General features: G+C 48.8%; 2 protein-coding genes and 2 long non-coding RNA genes across 7 annotated transcripts in view; 2 read left to right on the top strand and 2 right to left on the bottom strand.

The window, feature by feature from the left end:
• Nucleotides 1-1,136: 1,136 nt before the first annotated feature.
• Nucleotides 1,137-13,084, bottom strand: ASB13 (ankyrin repeat and SOCS box containing 13). Of its 3 annotated transcripts, none has more exons than XM_031605104.2 (6): nt 12,957-13,084; nt 8,975-9,162; nt 6,720-6,870; nt 5,978-6,112; nt 4,753-4,944; nt 1,137-3,355 (listed from the first exon to the last, which is right to left on the bottom strand). In XM_031605104.2, the coding sequence occupies exons 1-6, from the start codon at nt 12,979-12,981 to the stop codon at nt 3,228-3,230; spliced, it is 819 nt and encodes a 272-aa protein (XP_031460964.1). In that variant the 5' UTR covers nt 12,982-13,084; the 3' UTR covers nt 1,137-3,227. The 3 variants fall into 3 exon arrangements, with proteins under 3 accessions (XP_031460964.1, XP_089989756.1, XP_089989630.1); XM_090133630.1 differs by lacking the exon at nt 12,957-13,084 and adding an exon at nt 9,372-9,405; XM_090133504.1 differs by lacking the exon at nt 12,957-13,084 and adding an exon at nt 10,897-11,020 and having other exon boundaries at nt 1,139-3,355.
• On the top strand, nt 11,050-15,830 carry LOC149919320 (uncharacterized). Its single transcript, XR_016463356.1, has 4 exons — nt 11,050-13,039; nt 13,307-13,516; nt 15,458-15,568; nt 15,766-15,830. It is a non-coding gene; the product is annotated as an uncharacterized LOC149919320 (long non-coding RNA).
• LOC116236466 (uncharacterized) lies at nt 14,669-20,440 on the bottom strand. 2 transcript variants are annotated; one of them, XR_016463358.1, is made up of 3 exons: nt 20,357-20,440; nt 15,722-15,844; nt 14,669-15,347 (listed from the first exon to the last, which is right to left on the bottom strand). It is a non-coding gene; the product is annotated as an uncharacterized LOC116236466 (long non-coding RNA). The 2 variants fall into 2 exon arrangements; XR_016463357.1 differs by having other exon boundaries at nt 14,669-15,333.
• The window catches only part of TASOR2 (transcription activation suppressor family member 2), a 33,023-nt gene continuing 30,291 nt past the window's right edge, over nt 20,060-22,791 (top strand). The window contains exon 1 of the mRNA XM_090132564.1: nt 20,060-20,474. Within this exon, the coding sequence (XP_089988690.1) occupies nt 20,432-20,474 (43 nt within the window). The 5' untranslated portion in view covers nt 20,060-20,431. The remainder of the gene's footprint in view (nt 20,475-22,791) is intronic.

Genomic DNA, 22,791 nt, shown 5'->3' with positions numbered 1-22,791 from the left:
AAGCAGCACAGACCTGGAGTGTTTGGATTTGTTTGCATTGGGTTCAAGCCTGGATTTGACATTCAGATTAAAGAGTGAAAGAACTCAAATTGCAGCCAGAACTGACATAAAAATAAAAGCAAAGGGTGTAGCCCCTGCAGAGCCAGCTAAGGAGTTGCACAGAACCTGAGATTCAGACCACCTCCTTCCTTTTCAGCACTCCCCAAATTCTTTGCCAACCCATAGGTACTGAAGTAGCACTGGCCAGTCCCTATAAACTCAGTGTGAATTGGGGCTTGGGGACAGTCCAAGTTTTCCAGCCCCTGTTGGTCCTGCCAGAGGGGAGTAGCAAGAAAAGAGCAGATGTGGCACAGAGGGACATGGTTAGTGGGCACAGAGCAGATGGGTTGATGGTTGGACTTGATCTTAGTTGTCTTCTCCAACCTTAATGATTCTAAGTCACACAGATGAGATGCATACAGCTTGTAGCAGATAAGGCCATCTGGGCCCTTCTTTCTTATACGTATAAGAGAAACAGTGCAAAAATAACCAGAGGAGGAATTCTGGGGGGGCAGCTGTAACTGCCCATCCAAGTCCCTTATAGTGCTGCTGCCAAAGAGGGTTAAAAGTATCATCACAGCTCCAAGAGCAGCTGGCCATTCATTACCTGCAATGTAAGTGTACATGAGACAGCAGGACAACCTGATTGGACACAGTGTGCCACATCTATGCTCTCCATGAAGTCTTGTGGGTAACTGCAAGTCATCCACATGTGTCTCTCATCAAGCAGAGCTGTGCAGCAATGCTCTGGAGATGAATCAGCAAAAGAAGAGCACTGAGGATGGCAATCTGTAGGTCAGAACAGACTACAATATAAATGTTACCCTTCCCATCTAGCTTAGATCTCCATTTTAGGGCAACACTACCTTCACAGCTTCTGATTTTCATTTTAATTTGGCTGAGTGGCTGCAGAGATTTCCAGCTGTCTAGACTATACCTGCAGCCAGGGTGACTCTGTTACTCCTGTGGGAACTGCCACCAAAAAATGCAGTCTGACATATTAACAGAAGCCAAAACTTTGCATTGGTTTAACCTTGCATTTACTTTGTCTTTGAGCTGTAAAATGCAATGGCTCAGAATCTGTTTCACAGCCAGCTGAGAAATCCCTGCAGGATTTAAAGAACTGAAGGCTGGATAGGATGGATAAAAGATTAAGAGCATCAACGTGGTCTCAGGTCTGCATCCATCATCAGGGTCTCTTAAAACCAAACTTCACAAACTTACTGTGGAGGAAAAAAATGAAGATGACAGAAAAAGGAACTGGTCATTTTATTCTTGGCTGTTCCAGGAGCCTTTTGTACATTGGAAGCTTGGATTTTACCATCTCACCATTTCACCAGCTTAGGCAATGTTAAAAATGCAGTGAGGGATTTGAATTGGAATCAAGAGGAAGGGTTTTCACCCCAGAATACTGAAAGGTGGGTGCTTTCCTAATACAGATTTACCTGTAAGGACAAGCATTTGAGGCAGAGGAAGCTTGTGTTGAAAGATACAATACAAAACCTTTATCTTAACAACCACAGGGATGAACCCCACTCCAGAGCTTCCCTGAGCTTCTTGGCAACTTCACATTTCTTCTATGGCAGACATAAAACTCTGGATAGAATAATAAATAGATAATCCCATAAAAAGCACAGGCTCAGAAGGTTTCCTGTCCCAGTTCTACACGATATCACGCTGCAAAAAAAAAGAGGAAAAAAAAAAAAGCAAAACCAAAACAAAAAAGCAACAAAGCAAAAAAAAAAAATTAAAAAATAATAATTTGCTGGTCACCATTAAAGTGCATTCAGTTCCATCTAAGCTCTTGAACTCTGTGCTTATGATATTTTGCCCTGTCATGGTAGCTGCAGACAGAAAGCAAGCTACCGTTCATCCTGCACAGCATGAAGGATGTTGAGAGTCCTGAGTTCTCTTGATCCCACATCAGCCAGAGGATTTCTTGACCTTTACTGTTATTTAGAAGAGGAATTTGCTCTCATCACAGTGCTAAGGACCTGCTGCCAGAGAGCTCCATCCCTTTCACCCTGTGGTATGGAACGTCTTATCTGGAAGGAAGACGACAATTTTGGCTCTGCTTATATAAATGTCAGCCTGGAGGTTTAAATCACCCAAGTACAAAGCTGCAAAGCACCTGCTGGAGCCAAAAGACTCAAGCACAACACTCAGCAGCACAGCACTCCTGCTGCCAACCTCCAGTGAGATTTCAGAACCAAGAGACAAACTCAGAAGGGAAAAAAATCCCAAATCCCAGGGCAGAGCCCTACTATTACCTCTCACATGTGGGTCTATGCCACAGGGATTAGGTATACCACTGCTTAAGGGATGTGCCCTTCCATACAGAGTTCTGTACTTTGGGCAACACTGGGCAGCACATCTGCCTCTTATTGCACATAAAAGCAACAAATAGTCACAGTGGCTCAGAGTAAGTGGAGAAATATTCTTTGGGACCAGCTATCTGGAAGGAAGCTCTTCCTGGGACATGCAGACAGACGTGTCTCCTTTCTTGGGCTTCAAGGGGAGACGTAAAGACATCCTATAGGAACACGACAGTACAAGCTGGCTCACCTTCAGCAAGGACTGGGGACTTCATTTGCCTCCAGCTGGAGCACACAGGTCACTCAAGACTTGTTACTTGGCACTGACAGTTATCACTCTAGTTATTAACAGAAAGGTAGGCTCCAGTGTTCCCAATTCAGAGACATGCACATCCATAACCAGAGTATCACCTCCAAATCCCTTTGCAGGCAGTGGAGACAGGTGTCCCAAAGAAGCTGTGTATCATCCAAACACAGGCATCTAAAACAGGAGGGATGAATCATGCTCTGGAAGTATCTATTTCTCTCCGCTGCCTGCAAAGGGAGTCTGGCTGGATCATACAGAGATGTGTTTAGGTTGGAGACAGCTAAAATTAGGCAAGAAAAATCCCATGCACAGAGCAAGCACTACAGCCTGAAATACAGTGACAGTCAAACAGAACACCCTGGGAGAGGCTGTAGCCTTGCCTAAGGTTGTCTGTGCCCAAACAATCCCTCACAGAGAAGAGGAAGGGGCGTGAAGCGCTGCCTCATAAATACTATTTACACCGGTTTGCTTAAATTAAAACTCATTTCTTGTGGGGAGGTAGAAGAGAAAGAGATGGATACTTCATGTTGTGCAGTCAGTGTCCTTCCCAGCCACCTTGGTGCCTGTCAGTTATAGGACAGGTACTGGATTAACCTCTGTGGGATGTTGAGTTTGGCGATCTTCTCCAGCGCTCGCTGCCCAGCAGCTTTCCTCACTGTTACTCTGCAGAGCTGTGACAGACTCAGAGGTGTTTCTAAATGAAGAAAAGAGGACACAAAGTTAATGCTGCAGCTCAGCAGATGGCTGAGTGTCCACCTGTGCACGCACTGAATCATCTGCTGTGGTCCACAGGTGCCATTCAAGACTCAGATTGCCCTTAGTAATGTTGCACTGAATCTCAGCAACGGCACATGTAAGAATAAAACCTACTTCCAGCACTGCTTTACTGCTTTGCTTCTCCACTTGAGGACTACATCGACTGTTTGCTCTGCTCAGAGCTCCAATAAAGTGCTCAATCCCCTTCCAGACAGTCCCAATCTGCAGCCTCCAACCCAGATGTCAATGCCTGCATGCACATGCATGGTTATGATCAGGCACTTTGCTCTGGGTGGAGCTAAGAAGCTGCTGTCCCTACAACCACATCCTCAACTACCAGCAACATCCAAGATCACCATCTGTCCTGAATTTAATGAGGCAAGCTGCAAAAAAATAATACTATCAGAGTTGTCACAGTACCATTACAACAATGTGTGTTAAAAAGCAGCTAGACAGGCAGTTCTGCCAGCTGAGTTGTCAGGGCAGTAAACTCTGACCAAGGTATAACAATTATTTATGGCATTGTAGAGCTCAGCCTCTTTACCCCCCAACAGCTGCAGCCAGAACAGCACACTTTGCTGCAACCTGAAAGCAATTCAGAGAGATTCTCTCCTATGAGAGAATCATCAGTCTTAAGGTGCTCACTACAAAGAGGAATGCATCCACAACCTCTCTGGGCAGCCTGTTCCAGCACTTCACCACTCTCATGGTAAAGAACTTGCCCCTGATATCCAACCTAGATCTTCCCTCCTTCAACTTAAAACCATTTCCTCTTGTCCTGCTTGTATCTTGTAAAAAGTTAACTCCCCTCCTGTTTGTAGGCTCCCTTTAGGTCCTAGAAGGCTGCAATGAGGTCACCCCACAGCCTTTCCTTCTCCAGGCTGAACAAGCCCAGCTCCCTCAGCCTCTCTTCATATGGGAGGTGCTCCAGCCCCCTGATCATCTTTGTGGCCCTCCTTTGGAGCCTCTCCAACAGCTCCCTGTATTTCTTGTACTGGGAGCCCCAGACCTGGATGTAGTACTGCAGATGGGGCCTTACAAGAGCAGAGTAGAGAGGGACAATCACCTCTCTGTCCCTGCTGGCCACCCCTCTGCTGATGGAGCCCAGGATACCATTTGCTTTCCAAGCTGCAAGAACACACTGCTGGCTCACATTCAGTTTTCCATCCAACAGGACCCCCAGGTCCTTCTCTGCAGAGCTAATCTCAGGAACTGCTCCTTCCAGTCTGTATATATGCCTGGGATTCCTCCAGCTCAAGTGCAAAACCTTGTACTTTAGTGCAATAGCACTGGCAGCCACTGAATACCCAGGGCAGGGGATCACATTTCACTCACTTTCATAGTACTCAAAGCATTTTGCTGTGGGACTGCTTCTCAGGGTGTAATCTGATGGCTTCTTTCCTCTGTTGTCTCTTGCGTAGATATTTCCTCCAAACTCAATCAGCATCTCCACCAGATCAACATTCTTCACTTTTGCTGCATGGTGGAGGGCTGTCTCGTGGAGTTTAGCAGCGTTCACATTCGCCCCTTAGACCAGAAAGGAAAACAAACCTGTTTATGAAAGCCTCATTTGACCCAAATGTTAAGGAGTGGTTTTAAGTAGGGAACAAAATCCTATTAACACAAGTATGAGTGGCTAGAAAGAGATCCAAACCAAACACTACAAACAGGAAACCAAACTGCTGAACAAGTTCTCAGTGCTGCCAGTGCGTGAGTTTTCTTCTCTGGCTTCGTTTTCCTTGTAGAGAAAGGATTTTAGTCAATGTTACTGAGTAAATAAGCTGCTGAGTGTGAAGTTCAAAAAGTGCTTCCTGAACCTATGCTGCCTGAAGCCATTCCCAGTTGCCCCAGTGGAGTGATCACACTAAAGGCAAACAGTGATGTCCTTGTTAAGCATTGGATGTAGAAGCTTGCCATCAGACACTACTGCACGATCAAGTCTTTTCTGGGGAATCAATCAGTCCAATCTGAAGGTGAGTGCCCAAAACAAGGAGCTGGAGGGATAGAAAACAGATTGGCTTAGCTATATAATTTCTAGACAACTAACACTGAAAAAGCCAAATCCTCCCTGGGTCAAATCACTTCATGGTAAGCACGGGCAAATACAAGAAGCCCAGTTCCAAGTGAGCAGCATGAAAACTGGAAGATGAAATCTGGAGTGTGTAACGCTGACTTGAAAATCCAGCAAACTCACCTAGGCATAACACTAAGCAGATCTCCCAGAGGCATGAGGTGACCTCATCTCTGCTTTCTTGCATAACATCAAACCCTGAAATCTTTCTCTAAGATTTATGCAAGGTCATACGACCATGTCAACAAAACTGAAAGTTTGTATGCTAACTGCTATCACTGAAATGTTGTTCCAGGAGGCTAAAGGAGTGCTGATTTTCACTGACAAAAGGAGAATGGAATGAGACTTTGCTCGAGTAAATGCCAAACTTTCCTCCTTTACCATCATGCTGGGAATGAATAAGCTCTTGGGCAAGAGTGTCATAGTGGAGCACCAAGAGGGAAATGCTGCACACAGTCACCCCAAAACAAACCCCCACAGCTGCCCTACCTGCCTTAAGCAGCAACTTCACACAGTCCAGATGCTCCCGGGCACAGGCCACGTGTAGGGGTGTCCCAAAATGGCAGTCGTGAGCCTCCAAGTTGGCACCGACGTCTATGAGGAGTTGCACACAATCTGAGCTGCCTTTAGAAATGGAAGATCTGAGTCAAAAGGAAGAATCCAGCTCAAATAGATGAGATCAGCTTGAGCCAGGAGCAGCCTGTTTAATATTTGAGGCGATGGATGCAAAATAGAAACACCTGTAAGCTAGATGCTATACCATAGGACAGAGGCTGAGAACAGGGCACAAGAAACAGCTACATTTGCACAGCATTAAGATAAAACTAATGGTCAAATCAATGTGATTCCAAGGTCTGGCACTAAGCAGCCTGTGGTTTGCAGAGTTGGTTGCATGGCTTAATGAGCCCTGGGTGGATGAGATCACCTTCGAGACCACAACAGCCTTAATTTTTCCATGTGACTTAAGGCACTCACCAGCACAGTCTTAGAAAAAAGGCTCAACAGGAGAAAACTAAGCAGGAGCTGACAGTTTACAATGGCTTCTGCAATTTTTCTCTGTTGAGAAGATGGCATTTTATCTACCTAAGATCTGATCCCCTGCCCATCACATGGGATGAAAGCACCCAACACAAGGGGCTGCTTTATTCCCCCAACACCACTGTGCTTTGCATTCTGAGTACATTTTCCAAGCTGCAAATAACTGTGCAAGGATAAGACCACACCAGCTTACCGTTCATGCAGGCTTCGTGAAGAGGGGATGCTGTGTACAGGGGAGGGTTCACTTTGGCACCATGGGACAGCAGCACTTTCACACACTCAATGCTCCCAGAGGCACAGGCATCACAGAGTGGAGTGCTGCCATCAATATTCCTGGCATCCACCTCCAAGGAAGAAGAAATCATAATCATAGAATGGCCTGGGTTGAAAAGGACCACAGTGATCATCTAGTTTCAACCTCCCTGCTATGTGCAGGGTCACCAACCACCAGACAAGGCTGCCCAGAGCCACATCCAGCCCGGCCTTGAATGCCTCCAGGGATGGGGCATCCACAACCTCCCTGGGCAAATGTTATGTGCTCACTTTATGCTGCTGTGGAGGAGTATCCTTTTGACTACATTTTTAATTCTATTACTCCTAGCACTGTCCTGAGCTCAGGAAATAGTTGGTGACACTCCCAGCATCCTGGCTGATGCTGTTTCTATTGCTCCCAGGGTGTGTTAACATCACAGAATCATAGAATGGCTTGGGTTGGAAGAGTCATCATATCATAGAATCATCACAGAATAGCTTGGGTTGCAAGGGACCTCAAGGATCATGAAGCTCCAACCCCCCACCACAGGCAGGGCCACCAACCTCCACATTTAATATCAGACCAGGCTGCCCAAGGCCCCATCCAACCTGGCCTTGAGCACCTCCAGGGATGGACAGGGCATCCACAGCCTCTCTGGCCAGCTGAATTTCCCCCTGACATCCAACCTAAATCTCCCCTCCTCCAACTTCAAACCATTTCCCCTTGTCCTGCTGTTATCTACCCTTCCAAAGAGCTGAAGAGTCCTTAAAGATGATCAAGCTCCAACCTCCTGCCATGCACAGGGTTCCCAGCCAATAGATCAGGCAGCCCAGGGACATCCTGAACACTTTCAGGGATGTAAAAAATAGCTACCACAGTTTAGGATGTTCCCTCTCTCCTAATGCTTCCCTGTTGCTCTCCTGTTGAACATTACCACTGCTGCAGCTGAGCCAGCACAGCACGATGTACAAGGACTCCTTGTCTGTGCCAGTGCAAAGTCCTACTTTGTGATGGCTGAATATGCAATGAGGAGCACAGCACACATACACATGAATAGTTTCACCAGGTTCACTCTGAGGACAGCCAACCTCAGTGTGTGAGATGTCACAATCCACTGAAGACTGTTTCAGCAGATTCTTTTCCGTGTAATAAAATTAAAATAAGAAGAGAAGAAACTTAAGAATAAGCGTAAATCCAGTCATGTTCCCTGCTCCACTCTTAGCCTTAAAATCACAGAATCGTTTGAGTTGGGAGGAACCATTAAAGGCCAACTAATCCAACTTCCCTGCAATGAACAGGGACACCTACAGCTCGATGAGGTGCTCAGAACCCCATCCAGCCTTACCTTTAGCATCTCCAACGACAGGCCATCCACCACCTCTCTGAACCTTGACTCATCCCAGCTGGCCTTAGGTACTTGAATCATCTCAATTAGATTACCCCAGGTTCTGCCAATAGTCAGTGTGGAGAGTGGGAGAGAGAACTATTTCCAGGAGGTTGTTTAAATCCTCCACAAGTTCCAACATCCTCTGAAGAGGTGTGCCTCTCTTTGCTGACCGTCAAGAAAGCCCAGGATGACTCAGGCTTCCTCTTCACAGAAATCATAGAATGGTTTCATTTTGAAGGGTCCTTTAAGATCACCAAGTTTCAGCCTCCCTGCTATAGGCAGGGACACCTCCCTCTTATACCAGGTTGCTCAAAGTCCCTCTTAGACCAGGTTGCTTAAAGTCCCATCCAGCCTGGCTTTGAATGCCACCAAGGAGGGAGCACTCACAATTCTTAATATACCAACAAGATGTTCAGAACCAGATGGAGTGAATCCAGACCCCAGAAAAAAAGTTCAGACATCAAGACAAAGTGCACTTTGAGGCATTGTTTTTCTAGGTTAGGACAAAACCTGGCTCTGAGCAGCCTGATTGAGCTGTAGGTGGCCCTGCTTACTGCAGGGGAGTTGGACTGGATAATCTTTAAGGGTCCTTTCCAACACAAATGATTCTATGGACATCATCCTACTACAACTGGGGCTCCTCTTGATCTCAATGCAAGACGAGAGCATAGCAACAGAACTATAGCTACAGCATGGACCACAGAATCACAGAATAACCCAAGCTGGAAGAGATCTATAAAGATACAGCAAGTACCCCATCTACAGCATGGTGGCTTGGTTTCCAGTTGGATCACAACTGAGCACTCACTTGGGCCCCTGCAGCCAACAGGAGTTTGACACACTGTGTTTGCCCTCGCAGGCTCGCCTCGTGCAGGGGGGTGATGGAGTCGTAGGTGACGGCGTTGACGCAGGCTCCACTCTCTATCAGCTGCTGCAGCTGAAGGATTTCTCCCTGCCTGGCTGCTTCGTGAACCGGGGTTCGATCAACCCAGAAGCCTACAGAGGAAAAAAAAGATAAATGATTTTTTTTTTTTTTTAATTCACACGCAGAGGAGATTCTGTGCTGGATAAAAGCAGCTCTGCTGGAATGGGAAAACAGGCTCATAGACTCACAAACACAGATTAGCTTGGGGTGGAAAGGACCTTAAAGATTATACAGTCTCAACCCCTAAGAAAGAGATGGGAATAAAAAACTTATTTCTTACTGTATCCCCAATCCAGCATGCAATGCTTTGCACTGGGGACTCTCCCTTGGGCTGCTCATAATGCTTCCAATATTTGCTTGAAGCTTTCCTCCACAAACAAGCCCTCCAGCAGGTCTAGATTCACCCTATTGTGTTCACACATAATCAGCACTAGGAGCAATGTCCTTCCTGCCTCCAGCTAAAATCACTGGAAATGGGATGTCAGCAATGGGAAAAGCACAGTCCCACCTATTTTCATGCTTCCTTCAGTAAGGTAAGCTTGTCCTCTCTGCAAAAACACATGCCTCAGTGTTCTGCCAAAGCAGAGTTTATAGGAGCAGTCTGGTGCTGTTTGCTTTCAGGTCAATGACAATAGCAATTGGCAAATGACACCTTAAAACTACAGCTCCTCCCAAACTACATCTCTGTAGAACCTGTTTCAAGGCAAGCACTCACAGCTGTGGGATGGGAGAGAAAGGGCAGAGATGAGCAGAAGCCTCAGCTTACACAGTTTGAGGATGATTTCATAGAAATGTTTGAGTGGGATATGACCCTTAAAGGCCATCCAGTCCAAGTGCCCTGCAATGAACGTGGACACCTGCAGCTCCATCAGGTGCTCAGAGCCCCATCCACCCTAACCTGGATGGATGGATGGATGGAGCATCCACCTACTTTCTGGGCAACCTGTTCCAGTGCTTTACTACTGTTCCTGTAAAATACTTTTTTTTTCCCCTTATCTCTCATCTAAATCTCTCCCTCTTGGCATATTCAGCCTGTTTCTTTGATTTTTCTTGGGGAGATTTCGGAAGACCTTGCACTTGGATTTATTGAACCTCATGAGGTTCTCCTGGGTGCACTGCTTGAGCTGTCTGGGTCTCTCTGAATGCCATCCCATCCCTCCGTGCAAACATGTTGACTGCACAACACAGTTTGGTATCATCTGCAATCTTGCTGAGGATGCACCTGATGGCACTGCTGATGTCACTGACAAAGATATTAAGGAGCACCAGTCCCAGCACTGACCCCTAAAGGACAACACACATCACTGATCTCCATCCAGCCACTCAGCCACTGACCACCATTCTTTGAGCACAACCCCATAACCATCAAAAGGTCCACCCATCAAATCCATATCTTTCCCATGTGGAGTTAAAGGCTCATAGAATCGCTAGAGTTGGAAGGACCACTAAGATCACACAATCCAACCATCAACCCATGCCTCCAGTGCCACATCTCCACATTCTTTCAATACCTCCAGGGATGGTGACACCCCCCCCCACCCCCACCTCTCTGGGCAGCCTATTCCAACACCTGACCTCTCTTTCAGAGAATAAATTGCCTTTAATATCCAACCTGAGCCTCCCTGGCACATCTTAAGGCCATCACCTCTCGCCCCACCAGCAGTACAGTATCTCCCATAAGACGGTTAATCAGGGCCCCATCGCTTCCCTCCCTTCCCTGACCCCAAATCCTCCCCAAAGCATAAAACAGCCGCCCTCTCACCCCCCTCCATACAGCCCATCCCTGCTCCCCCGGCCCCACGCACTGATGTCACCCCGCAGCGAGGCGCTGCCCCCGGGGATCGCCATGGCCCCAAAAGCGCCGGGGACGATCCGGTGTTCAGCGATCCGCCCTGGAACCGCCCCACGCTCCGCCCCGCAACGCACCGGGGGACGTTGGGAGACGTAGTGCGGGGGGAGGAGTAAAAGGGGCACTGGTGTATGGGGTGAAGGGCGTAACTGGAGTGGGGAGAGGGAGAGCTGGTGTTTAGGGGGGTACTGATGCGGGGGGAAGAGTTGTTACTGGGAGGACTGGTGCGTGTGGGGTCAGGGAGAGGGGACTGGGGTCAGTGGTGTGGGGTGAGAGGGGGTACTGGGGTCACTGGTGTATAAATGGTACTGATGTGGGGAGAGGAGGGGTAAGGGGTACTGATGTGTGGGGAGAAGAGGGTACTGGTGTGAGGTGAGGGAGGAGTGGTGTATGGGGGGGTACTGGTGTGTGGGGAGAGGGGGACTGGGGTTAATGGCGTGGGGTGAGAAAGGATTGGGATCACTGGTGCGGGGTGAGAGGGGGTACTGGAGAGACTGGTGTATGGGGAGAGGGTACTAGAGGGGCTGCTGTGTGGGGAGAGGGAGATTGGGGTCACTGGTATTTGGGGAGGGTAGGGATTGGGGTCACTGATGTGGGATGAGAGGGGATACTGGAGAGACTGGTGTATGGGGAGAGGGGGTTCTAGAAGAGCTGGTGTGTGAGGGGAGGGGGACTGGAGTCACTGGTGTGTGGGGAAGGGGGCACTGAAGGGATTGATGTGGGGAGAGAGGGGTCTGGGGTCACTGGTGTGGGGTGAAGGGTACTGGAGAGACTGGTGTGTAAGAGGAAGAGTCACTGGTGTATAAAAAAGGAATGGTGGAAGAGGAACTGATGTGCAGGGAGAGTGGTTTCTAGGTGGACTGGTACACGGGGAGGGGATACTGGGGGCACTGGTGCAGGGGAGTAGGGGTACTGATGTGGGGAGAGGAGGAGTAAGGGTTATTACTGTATGGGGAAAGGGGGTACTGGAGGTACTGGTGTGGGGAGAGAGAGGAGTGGTATGGGGGTACTGGTGTGTGAAGAGAGGGGGACTGGGGTCAGTGGTGTTGGAGAGAAAGGATTGGGGTCACTGGTGTGGGGTGAGAGAGGATTGGGGTCACTGGTGTGGGGTGAGAAGGGGTACTGGAGAGACTGGTGTATGGGGAGAGGGGGACTGGAGTCACTGGTATGTGGGGAAGAGAAGGGATTGGGATCAGTGGTGTGGGGTGAGAGAGGATTGGGGCAGTGATGTGGGGTGAGAGGGGTACCGGAGAGACTGGTATGTGGGGAGAGGGGGACTGGGGTAACTGGTGTGTGTAGGGAGAGAAGGGGACTGGGAGGACTGGTATGTGGGGAGGGGGGATTGAGGGGATTGATGTGGGGAGACAGGAACTGGGGTCACTGGTGTGTGGGGAAAGGGGCAGTGGGAGGACTGGTGTGTGTGTGTGGGGAGAGGGAACAGGAGAGACTGTGTGGGGAGAAGGGCAACTGGGGGAACTGGTGGGGAGAGGGAGGTGATGGGGGAACTGTTGTGCGGGGAGAGTGGTTTCTAGGTGGACTGGTATATGAGGAGAGGGGGTACTGGGGGCACTGGTGCAGGGGAGTAGGGGTACTGGTATATGGAAGATACTGTTGTGTAGGGAGAGGGGGACTGGGGTGTGGACAGAGTGGTTTCTAGGGGGATTGGTGTATGGAGAGAGGGGGGTACTTGGGGTCACTGGTGTGAGAGGGCCTGTTGGGGGGAGTGGTGTAAGTGGGGAGAGGTTACTGGGGATGCTGTTGTGTGCAGGGACGGGGTCCTGTGTGTACTGGTATACATGAGGTATGTTTGTATGTGTAGGTTTGGGGGAGTTCTTGCAGCAAAAAGAAGTTTTGGGGGTGTTGGAGGGGGTAGGAAGAGCACTGAGAGTGGGTAGAAGTGGGGCAGCTGGGACGTGGTGTGTACCACAAATGTAGAGGTTTTGGCATGGAGTGAGCTGCTCTTCATCACTGGGACCAAAGCGAGTTCCTCATTAATTAAGTCATTGATTGTCTTACCTCCTGGAAACAGCACGTCACACATGGAGTGTAGAGCTGGGCTTCTGGCCTCTCTGTTGGCAGATTTAGTAGCTTGTATAAAGGTATGAGCTCACTGTTGTTTTTTTTTCTGATCCTGCGTATGCACAGCGTTAGAGCCAATGGCTGTTCTGCAAAATGTACACATAGATAAAAACAACAGAAACAAAAGCACAGAAAGGTGATTTGCCACAGATTTCAATAAGAAACCAGTGAGGAGCTGAAAACAAACCCTGAATCCCTTCAGTCCCACTTGATGTACGCAGTAGAGTGCAACCCCCCATCTTGGAAATCTTTATTGTAAAGCTTCTTAAATAACTGTGCTCACACAGAGGCAGCAGCAGAACCTGCAGAAAAAAAAGCCACGTACCCAGCTGATGAAACCACAGATAAATTGCTGGTGTCTCAGTGCCACAGGAGGCAAATGCAGTATCAGCTCACCTGCTGCAGGCACACAGCTCCAAGCACATACCTTCCTTCAGTTCAGGAGCAAATTGCTGATCAGTTTCACAGGATAAGCCACAGCAACCACACTGCAGGAGGTAAGAGCGTGTCACACTGGGGTTATGCATATAAGCAGCACTGCCCTAAATTCTTGCATGCTCTTCTCTGCTTCACACATCTTGGCAGCCAGGACTAAAACCACAGTGTCATGTAATAGACATCTCATGCCTTCCCCTCCTGCTCTGTCCCTTAATTACAGCTTTTTGCATTAGAAATGTAGGAAAAAGAACCCAGGCTGCACTGTTGTCTGTTATTCATCTCCATTTTTTCTTCCCCTGAGAGTAAAGTTCCCCCTTGTGTATTCATGGCCAGAAATAGAAAGCATTTATTGTCCTAATTCTGAATTATTTAGGTAGTTGAGTAAGAGGATTTGGTGCCTGTATGTTTCTTTTGCCCTGGCCCAAAAGAGAAACCAGACCTGCTTCTGCACGGGCAAGGAGTTAAATTTGGATGCTGATTTGAGAAATGCAACTTGACTCCACGCTTCCTGTGTTGCAGGCTCAGAATATTGGCACCTTCATTTTGCTGGCTTTGTCTTCAGCTTGGACTCTGCCATGTGATAGCATCATTAACCTTTTCTCATTTGCATCCAGGTCTGGGAAGGAGGGAGTGTGTGTCAGTTGTCATGTGTGTCCTCCTTCCCCCTTGCACTCTCACAGTCTTCCTCTGATATTCTTTCCAAAGTGCTGGAGGCAAATTAACAAAGAGATATAGGAAATGGATTAAATGCAAAGACCAAGAAAAAAACCCTCACCCTAAACAATCTGCAGGAGCAGATCTGCAAGGAGAACTCCCTCTGAAAGGCAGATCCTGCAGGATTTCTTCCCTTACCCATCAGCCACACTACTGCAGCTGCAGCTCATGCTTTTTTTGCCCATTCACTTTGCAGTTTTGTGGGTGTCCATCAGGGGTTTGGGAGCTGTGAGCTGAGAACACCTGTTTCCTCTTTCCAACCATAGCTGCATCAAGTTTGAAACCAGAAATAAATTTTTTTTAAAAAAAGGAAAAAAAAAAAAAAAGAAGACATTTAAAACATTTCTTAGAATGCAATCTATTGCTTCTTACTTATTCTGCAGTTTACATTGTGAGTAAGCAGCACAGTTATTATTATTATTTTTTAAAAAGCTTCCTCAATAATGATTGGAAAATCAATGGTGAAAGGACTTGATAAAAAAAAAAAAAATTGCTTGTTCATCATTGAAAAGTGCTAATGACACTCATTATTTTTGACTCATTTCCTGGCTGGACCTTGTAGGCTTTGTGGTGTGTGTTTCTGCCATCATAAAAACACAATAAAACAATTGAAGTTTTATTAGAGGCTTTTGTAGGGGGTAGTTTGTTGGTTTTAACAGTTTTGGCTCGATTCCTTCAGTGTTGTTAGAATTACTCAAGTGTTTGTCATCACAACTTGAACAAAAGTTGGTTCCCTAGGAAGCTACAGGATGCTTAAATAGCCAAAAACCAAATATAAGAATAAATCAAACCAGAAACTGAAACTCTTAACTGTGTTTTACTGTACACTGTAAGCAAATACTGGACTGCAATAAAATATGAGGCATTTTCCAACAAACACTAGAAGCAATTTGTCAGGAGGTGGAGAATTATTTGGGATTTACTGAGAAATTAACGATTGGTAGGCTTGGAAAAACACAACTTTGTGTTTCAACTTTTTCTTTGCTGTTTGGTTCAACACTCATTTACAGAAAGCAGAGCAGAAATGGGTGGAAATAAAGCTGTTTCCATCCCCCTGGATTAAACCAGGAGGGCTGAATCTTCAGCAGCCTGGCTGTGTTAACATCCTGCTCCCACCTCTTCTCAAATGCTCAGAAATCTTCACACAAATCTTCTGTGTTACCTTTAAAAAGAGAACTGCAGGTGTTTTTTTTTTTTTTTGTGGGCATACCAACAGAAATGGCCAAACACAAACAACAAAATAGGCAATTAAAGTTCTCTACCTCCACTTTTCTCTTTCAATTAAGGTCTTGAGCCAACAGTTCCCAAGTAGAAGAGGATCACCAGGGAGATCAGCACGGTCCCAAAAGGCACCCATGAGATTTCCATCTGTTTGTGTTTTACCCATAAGAAATCAGGTAAAAATGAAGACGTGGCTTTAATTTGTCCTCATAGCCAATGAAAGGACTTTCACACCTGGGCATCAGTGCTACCAGTGAGCCATGGAGTACACAAACCCTACGGATTTGGCCCTGAGGTCCACCCAAACACCAGTACTTGCTCAGAATTACCTTGAGCCATGAACAGCCTTCTCCCATCTGTATTCCTTCCACAGCAGACAAAGGGGCAGTTCACACTTTGGATGCTCCCACAAGCAGGGGAGGAAGAAGGTGCTTCAGCAGGCCATCAGTTTTCTAGAAAATGGATAAAAGAAGCCTATGAAACCGTGATACCATTGTCACCTTGGGCTGAAACCAGCCTATGGCTGCAGAAACCAAGAAAAAGCCAAGCCTAACTTTGATGCCATATATAAAAAATACATTAATTTTAAAAAGAACAACCCAATGTCTCCATACATTTCAATGCCCTCTGCTGCCCTCCAGTTTACATGCAGCAGGAAACAGGGATCATCCCATGTTTGTAGGCTGGATTCATACACTTCATGCCACAGCTGGGAATCCTAACACTGCCTCACACAGTCAATAATGATCACAAAGCAAATTATTTGCTTTATCTCTGGCTTGTTATCTTTACACAGGGGGCCACTACCGTTTCCAGGAATCCCTGCTTCCATCTCCCATTTGACTCATTTCATTGCAACTATTTTCTGTCTCTTCTGAGGAGGAAATGACTGACGGTGCCCGCATGTATCATTCTTTTTTTTTTTTTTTTTGTCTGAATAAAAGTGGAAGTGGGTGCTCCGATGACTACTTCTTTATTTTAGACTTTTAAATGTACCAGAACTATATGAGTCATTCTTTCAAAGAAGCTGAAATAGTGAATTACCAGGAACTGGGCCCACACCAAAGTTAGACCACGGGTTTTTCTCCTACAAAGACTGCAGGTGTCGACCTGCCCAAGAAGGCATGAAGAACCACTGACAGAGAAACTCCAGCTAGAAATGGTGCCTGAGCTCCACAGGCTCCAGTTCCTACTCTCCCTCACCAAAAAAAATGACAAAAATTTCCTCTAATTCCTTATGCTTTCATAACACGAAATGGGAATAGATCACTGAGAAAGGAACTCTCACCAGAAACCTTACTTTTCCTCATCAGAAATAATTCCCAATATTACAGATCTGCGTTTCCTTACGACTGCTTCAAAGGTTTCATCTCACCCGAAGATGGATATAAGAAAAAAAAGTGGTTTACAATAAGGGTGGTGAAGCACTGGAAGCACAGAGAGGTGGTGGATGCCTCATCCTCAGGGGCATTCAGGGTCAGGCTCTGGGAACCTGATGGAGCTGTAGGTGTCCCTGTTCACTGCAGGAGAGTTGGACCAGATGGCTTTTAAGAGTTCCTTCCAACTCAAACCACTCAGAGTCTCTGATTCTTTGAAATATTATGTCACGGGAACTTGGAAAGCCTTTTTTTTTTTGGCTAGCAGGACCAGCTTGGTAACAAGAATTCCAGTCTTTGACATGTCAGTAGGATCTAGGAGGACTCTGGCAAATCAGTGATCACAACTACATGGTCAGAGCATGAGATTGCCATCGCTGACTGCATGATAATGGAAAAATCCCTTATTCTTCCCCACATCTTGGGTTCTTCACTGCTTAACAGCTTTTTTGCACACCGCTGCTGTGGTTGTGAGATGTTGAGATGGTGTTGATGATGATGTTGAGATTTACAACAGTGTGACACTGACGTCTGGCAAGGCCTTGAGTAAGAAGTGGCTTACAAGTGAGCTGTCACACTGTCATCCCATTAGTCTTTCTCCTTTATTTTTTTTTCATAGAATCTTAGAAACATCAAGTTTGGAAAAGATCTCCACAATCATCAAGTCCAACCATCAACCAATCACTACCAGGGCCCCTCATGGAATCATTAAGGTTGGAAAAGACATCCAAATATTCAAGTCCAACTGCCAAGACATCATCACCATGTCTACTCATAAAATCACAGCTACTCAGCATAAAGAAATACACCCAACCAGAGCTAAATCAAAGCCTGGGCACCTCAGCAACATACAATTGCACAATGCTTTGCATAAAGTGTTTGGACGAGCCCAGATCACCCTGTCCCTTATTTATCTGAATTATTTATCTACTTTTTTCTCCTCAAATGCTCATTTGCTCCTCCCATCCTTGGGGCAGAACCATCCCCAGGCTCTGCACTTCAGTATTGTCAAGAGGAACAAAATTCCTGGGGGGTTAACAACCTGTGGAACCAGATGAAAATATATTAGAAAAAAATCCTATTTAAAGAGGGCAACCAAGTCATTCTTTATGTTTCTCACTGTATAGGGACACTTCCCTGAGAACACCATGGAGGTGAAGATAGATAGCTTTCCCCCAGGAAAGCTGGGGAGGGACTTTTTATAAGGGCAGGTAGTGATAGGACAAAGGGAAATGGTTTTAAACTGGAAGAGGGTAGGTTTAGAGGTAGATTTAGTGAGGGAAAGCAATGGGGGCTGAAGGATGGGTGTAAGGAGAGAACCAAAAAATTGCTCTGAGGGGATCAGGGATGGAGCTGAGGGAAAGGGCCAAGAGCTGAGGGAAGAAATCAGGGGACTGAGGGAAGAAGCTGAAGGAAGGGGCTGGAGCCCGTGAAGGAAAAATCTATGAGAGAAAAATCTGTGAGGGAAGGGGCTGTGCAGAATAGGGCTGAGATCTGTGAGGGAAGGGGCTGAGGGAAGAGATTGAGGGCTGAGATTTGTGAGGGAAGGGGCTGAGGGAAGGTAATGGCGACTGAGATCTGTGAAGGAAGGCGCTGAAGGATAACAGTGGGTGCTGAGATCTGTGAGGGAAAGGGCTGAGGGAAGGGATTGAGGGCTGAGATTTGTGAGGGAAGTCACTGAGGGAAGGCAACGGGGGCTGAGGGAAGAGACTGAGGGAAGGGGTTGTGCAGAATAGGGCTGAGACCTGTGAGGGAAGGGATTGAGGGCTGAAGGAAGAGACTGAAGAAAGGCAATGGGGACTGAGGGAAGGGGCTGTGGAGGGTAGGGCTGAGATCTGTGAGGGAGGTCACTGAGGGAAGGCAATGGCGACTGAGATCTGTGAGCGAAGGGACTGATGGAAGGGACTGTGGGCTGAGGGAAGAGGCTGAGGGAAGGGGCTGTGCAGAATAGGGCTGAGACCTGTGAGGGAAGGGGCTGAGGGAAGAGATTGAGGGCTGAGATTTGTGAGGGAAGTCGCTGAGGGAAGGCAATGGGGGCTGAGATCTGTGAGGGAAAGGGCTGAGGAAAGGCAATGGGGACAGCTCTATAAGGGAAGGGGCTAAGGGAAGGGATTGGAAGCTGAGATCTGTGAGGGAAGGGATTGAAGGCTGAAGGAAGAGACTGAGGGAAGGCAATGGGGACTGAGGGAAAGGGGCTGTGGGGAATAGGGCTGAAATCTGTGAGGGAAGGGGCTGAGGGAAGGCAATGGGGGCTGAGATCTGTGAGGGAAAGGGCTGAGGAAAGGGATTGAGGGCTGAGATTTGTGAGGGAAGTCGCTGAGGGAAGGCAATGGCGACTGAGATCTGTGAAGGAAGGCGCTGAGGGAAGGCAATGGGGGCTGAGGGAAGAGACTGAGGGAAGGGGCTGTGCAGAATAGGGCTGAGACCTGTGAGGGAAGGGGCTGAGGGAAGGCAATGGGGGCTGAGATCTGTGAGGAAAAAGGGTGAGGGAAGGCAATGTGGACAGCTCTGTGAGGGAAGGGGCTAAGGGAAGGGATTGGAAGCTGAGATCTGTGAGGGAAGGGATTGAGGGCTGAGATTTGTGAGGGAAGTCGCTGAGGGAAGGCAATGGCTACTGAGATCTGTGAAGGAAGGCGCTGAGGGAAGACAATGGGGGCTGAGGGAAGAGACTGAGGGAAGAGGTTGTGCAGAATAGGGCTGAAACCTGTGAGGGAAGGGGCTGAGGGAAGAGATTGAAGGCTGAAGGAAGAGACTGAGGGAAGGCAATGGGGACTGAGGGAAGGGGCTGTGGAGAATAGGGCTGAAAACTGTGAGGGAAGGTGCTGAGGGAAGGGATTGCGGGCTGAGATCTGTGAAGGAAGGCGCTGAGGGAAGGCAATGGGGGCTGAGGGAAGAGACTGAGGGAAGAGGTTGTGCAGAATAGGGCTGAGACCTGTGAGGGAAGGGGTTGAAGGAAGGCAATAGGGGCTGAGATCTGTGAGGGAAGGGATTGAGGGCTGAAGGAAGAGACTGAGGGAAGAGGTTGTGCAGAATAGGGCTGAAACCTGTGAGGGAAGGGGCTGAGGGAAGAGATTGAAGGCTGAAGGAAGAGACTGAGGGAAGGCAATGGGGACTGAGGGAAGGGGCTGTGGAGAATAGGGCTGAAAACTGTGAGGGAAGGGGCTGAGGGAAGGGATTGAGGGCTGAGATCTGTGAAGGAAGGCGCTGAGGGAAGGCAATGGGGGCTGAGGGAAGAGACTGAGGGAAGAGGTTGTGCAGAATAGGGCTGAGACCTGTGAGGGAAGGGGCTGAAGGAAGGCAATGGGGGCTGAGATCAGTGAGGTAAGGGGCTGAGGGACGGCAGAGGAACGCCGCGGCGCCGCGCTGACCCGCGGGAAGAGGAAAGCCGCGGGCGCGGCCGCGCTGTCTTTCCGGTTCAGTTTTCACTTTCTGTTTTTTTCACCCCTCCGCCGCCCGCCCTCGGCCCGCCCTCTCCTTCCCTCCCCGGGGTTGCCTTCCCCTTCCTGGGGGCTGACGTTGTGCTGCGGTCCCGCAATGCCTCCCCGTTTCTCCTGATCCCCCCTTTTCAGCCCGCCCGGCCCCGGGTACCGCGGAGCCGCGCGGGGAGGGCCGGGCGGGCGTTATGGCGTGAGGAGACGGAGCGGAACGGAGAGAACCACGAGCATGGGAGAGCGGCGGGATGAGGCGGCCCGAAGGCCGGGAGCGGGTGAGCAACGCGGCTGGGGAACCGGGGGGAGCCGGCTCTGTCTTTTCCTGCTGGGGATGGGGGGGGTTGGGGCGTGGATTTACGTCCCTGTGCTCCTTTATGAAGCGGGGTGCGTCTCAGAGGTTTCCATTTTTCCTTAGGATGAGGGATGAGAGCAGCCCTCGGCCCTACAGGCAGCCACCCCAAGGCCTTCAGGCCCCTTCAGCTCTACAGGCAACTGCTCCAAGGCCTTCAGACTCCCTTGGTTCTATGGGCAGCCACCCCATGCCCTTCAGGCTTCCTCAGCTCCAAGCCGAGCCCTTCAGACCCCCTCCCCTCTACAGACAGCCACACTAAGCCCTTTAGACCCCATCAACCCTACTCCAAGGCCTTCAGACCCTCTCACCCCTACTGATAGCCATCCCAAGGCCTTCAGACCTATCACCCCTACAGGCAGACACTGCAAGGCTTTTAGACCCCCTCAGCCCGACAGACAGTCACCCCAAGCCCTTCTGACCCCCTCAGCTCTACCCCAAGGCCTCCTGACCCCCTCAGCCCTGTAGATAGCCACCCCAATGCCTTCAGACCCCTTCACCCCTTCAGAGAGCCATTTTGAAATGGCCTTCAGACCCCCTCTACTCTACAGGCAGCCATCTCAAGTCTTCAAACCCCCTCAGCCCTACCCCAAGCCCTTGAAACCCCCTCACCCCAACAGACAGCCACCCTAAGCCCTTCAAACCCCCTCAGCCCTACCCCAAGCCCTTGAAACCCCCTCACCCCAACGGACAGCCACCCTAAGCCCTTCAAACCCCCTCACCCCAAGAGACAGCTACGCTAAGCCCTTCAAACCCCCTCAGCCCTACCCCAAGGCCTTCAGACTCCTTCACCCCTATAGACAGCCACCCTAAGCCCTTCAGACCCCCTCAGCCCTATAAGCAGCCATCCTAAGCCCTTCAGCCCAACCCCAATGCTTTCAGATCCCCTCACCCCTACAGACAGCCACCCCATGCCCTTCAGACCTCCTGAGCCCTATAGGCAGCCATCCTAAGCCCTTCAGCCCAACCCCAATGCTTTCAGATCCCCTCACCCCTACAGACAGCCACCCCATGCCCTTCAGACCCCCTGAGCCCTATAGGCAGCCATCCTAAGCCCATCAGACCCCTTCAGCCCAACCCCAAGGCTTTCAGGTCCCCTCACCTCTACAGACAGCCACCCCATGCCCTTCAGACCCCATGAGCTCTACCGTAAGCCCTTCAGACCCCTTCACCCCTCCAGACAGCCACCCCATGCCCTTCACACCCTCTCACCTCTACAGGCAACCATCTCAAGCCCTTCAATCCCCCGCACCCCTACAGACAGTCACCTCAAGTCCTTCAGACAGCTACCCCATGCCCTTCAGACCCCATCAGTCCTTTAGACAGTTACCCCAAGGCCTTCAGACCCTCTAACCCCTGCAGACAGCCACCCCAGTTCCTTCAGACCCCTTCAGCCCTACCCTGATGCCTTTGGACCCCCTCAGCCCTATCTCAAGGTTTTCCAAACTGCATTCCTTGGGAATGCATTGGCAATTCCAGCCTTCCCACTTGCAGTGTGTTGTGGTAAAGATAAAATTGGGAAAGGTGTGGTCTTTATTTTGTTGTGGTTGCTTTGTGGTCTCTCCTTGGGAGTTGGGTGAAGCCATGCAGATGCTCTTCAGGAAAGCAGGATGTGAAAATGCAAACATCAGCTTATGTGCAGGATGGAGGCTGGGAGGCCTTTGTTCCCATTTTGGACTCCTGTTGGGATGGGAATCAATCAGCATTACAGATGGAAAAATTGACATTAGAGGGGTGTTTCTGCCCTGGTTTTGCACAGTTCTGCCTCCTGATCATCGCCAAACTGTCCCACAGAAGCTTGGGCTTGCCATCTGTGTGCACTCCTCAATAGGGGGAAATTTGGATAGACAGAATTCTCTGGATTGTGTTACTTTGCCCTGAAACTGGCTTTACACACTGCCAACTATATCCTGGGCTGCATCAAAAGAAGTGTGGTCAGCAGGGTGAGGCCTCACCTGGAGTACCATGTCCTCATGTGGAGTCCTCAGTAGAAAAGAGATGTGGATCTGGTGGAGCACACCCAGGGGAGAGCAACAAAAATGGTCCAAAGGATGGAACACCATCATGCAAGATTTCAAGCTTCATTGGCACAGATCTTTGAGGAGTTGTGTGGTAATCCAGAATATTTAACCTGTCCATATTAAAAATAGTTTCTTTTAATTTCTCTTCTGTTATTTGGTGATTTTCTTCATAGCTTAACTGTAGGTGAAGGGAAGGAGCACTGGGACAAATCATAGAATCAT

Source organism: Phasianus colchicus, chromosome 1 (genome assembly GCF_987193195.1).
Source record: "Phasianus colchicus chromosome 1, bPhaCol1.hap1.1, whole genome shotgun sequence".
Classification (NCBI taxonomy): domain Eukaryota; kingdom Metazoa; phylum Chordata; class Aves; order Galliformes; family Phasianidae; genus Phasianus; species Phasianus colchicus.
This window is presented reverse-complemented; position numbering and strand designations above follow the sequence as displayed.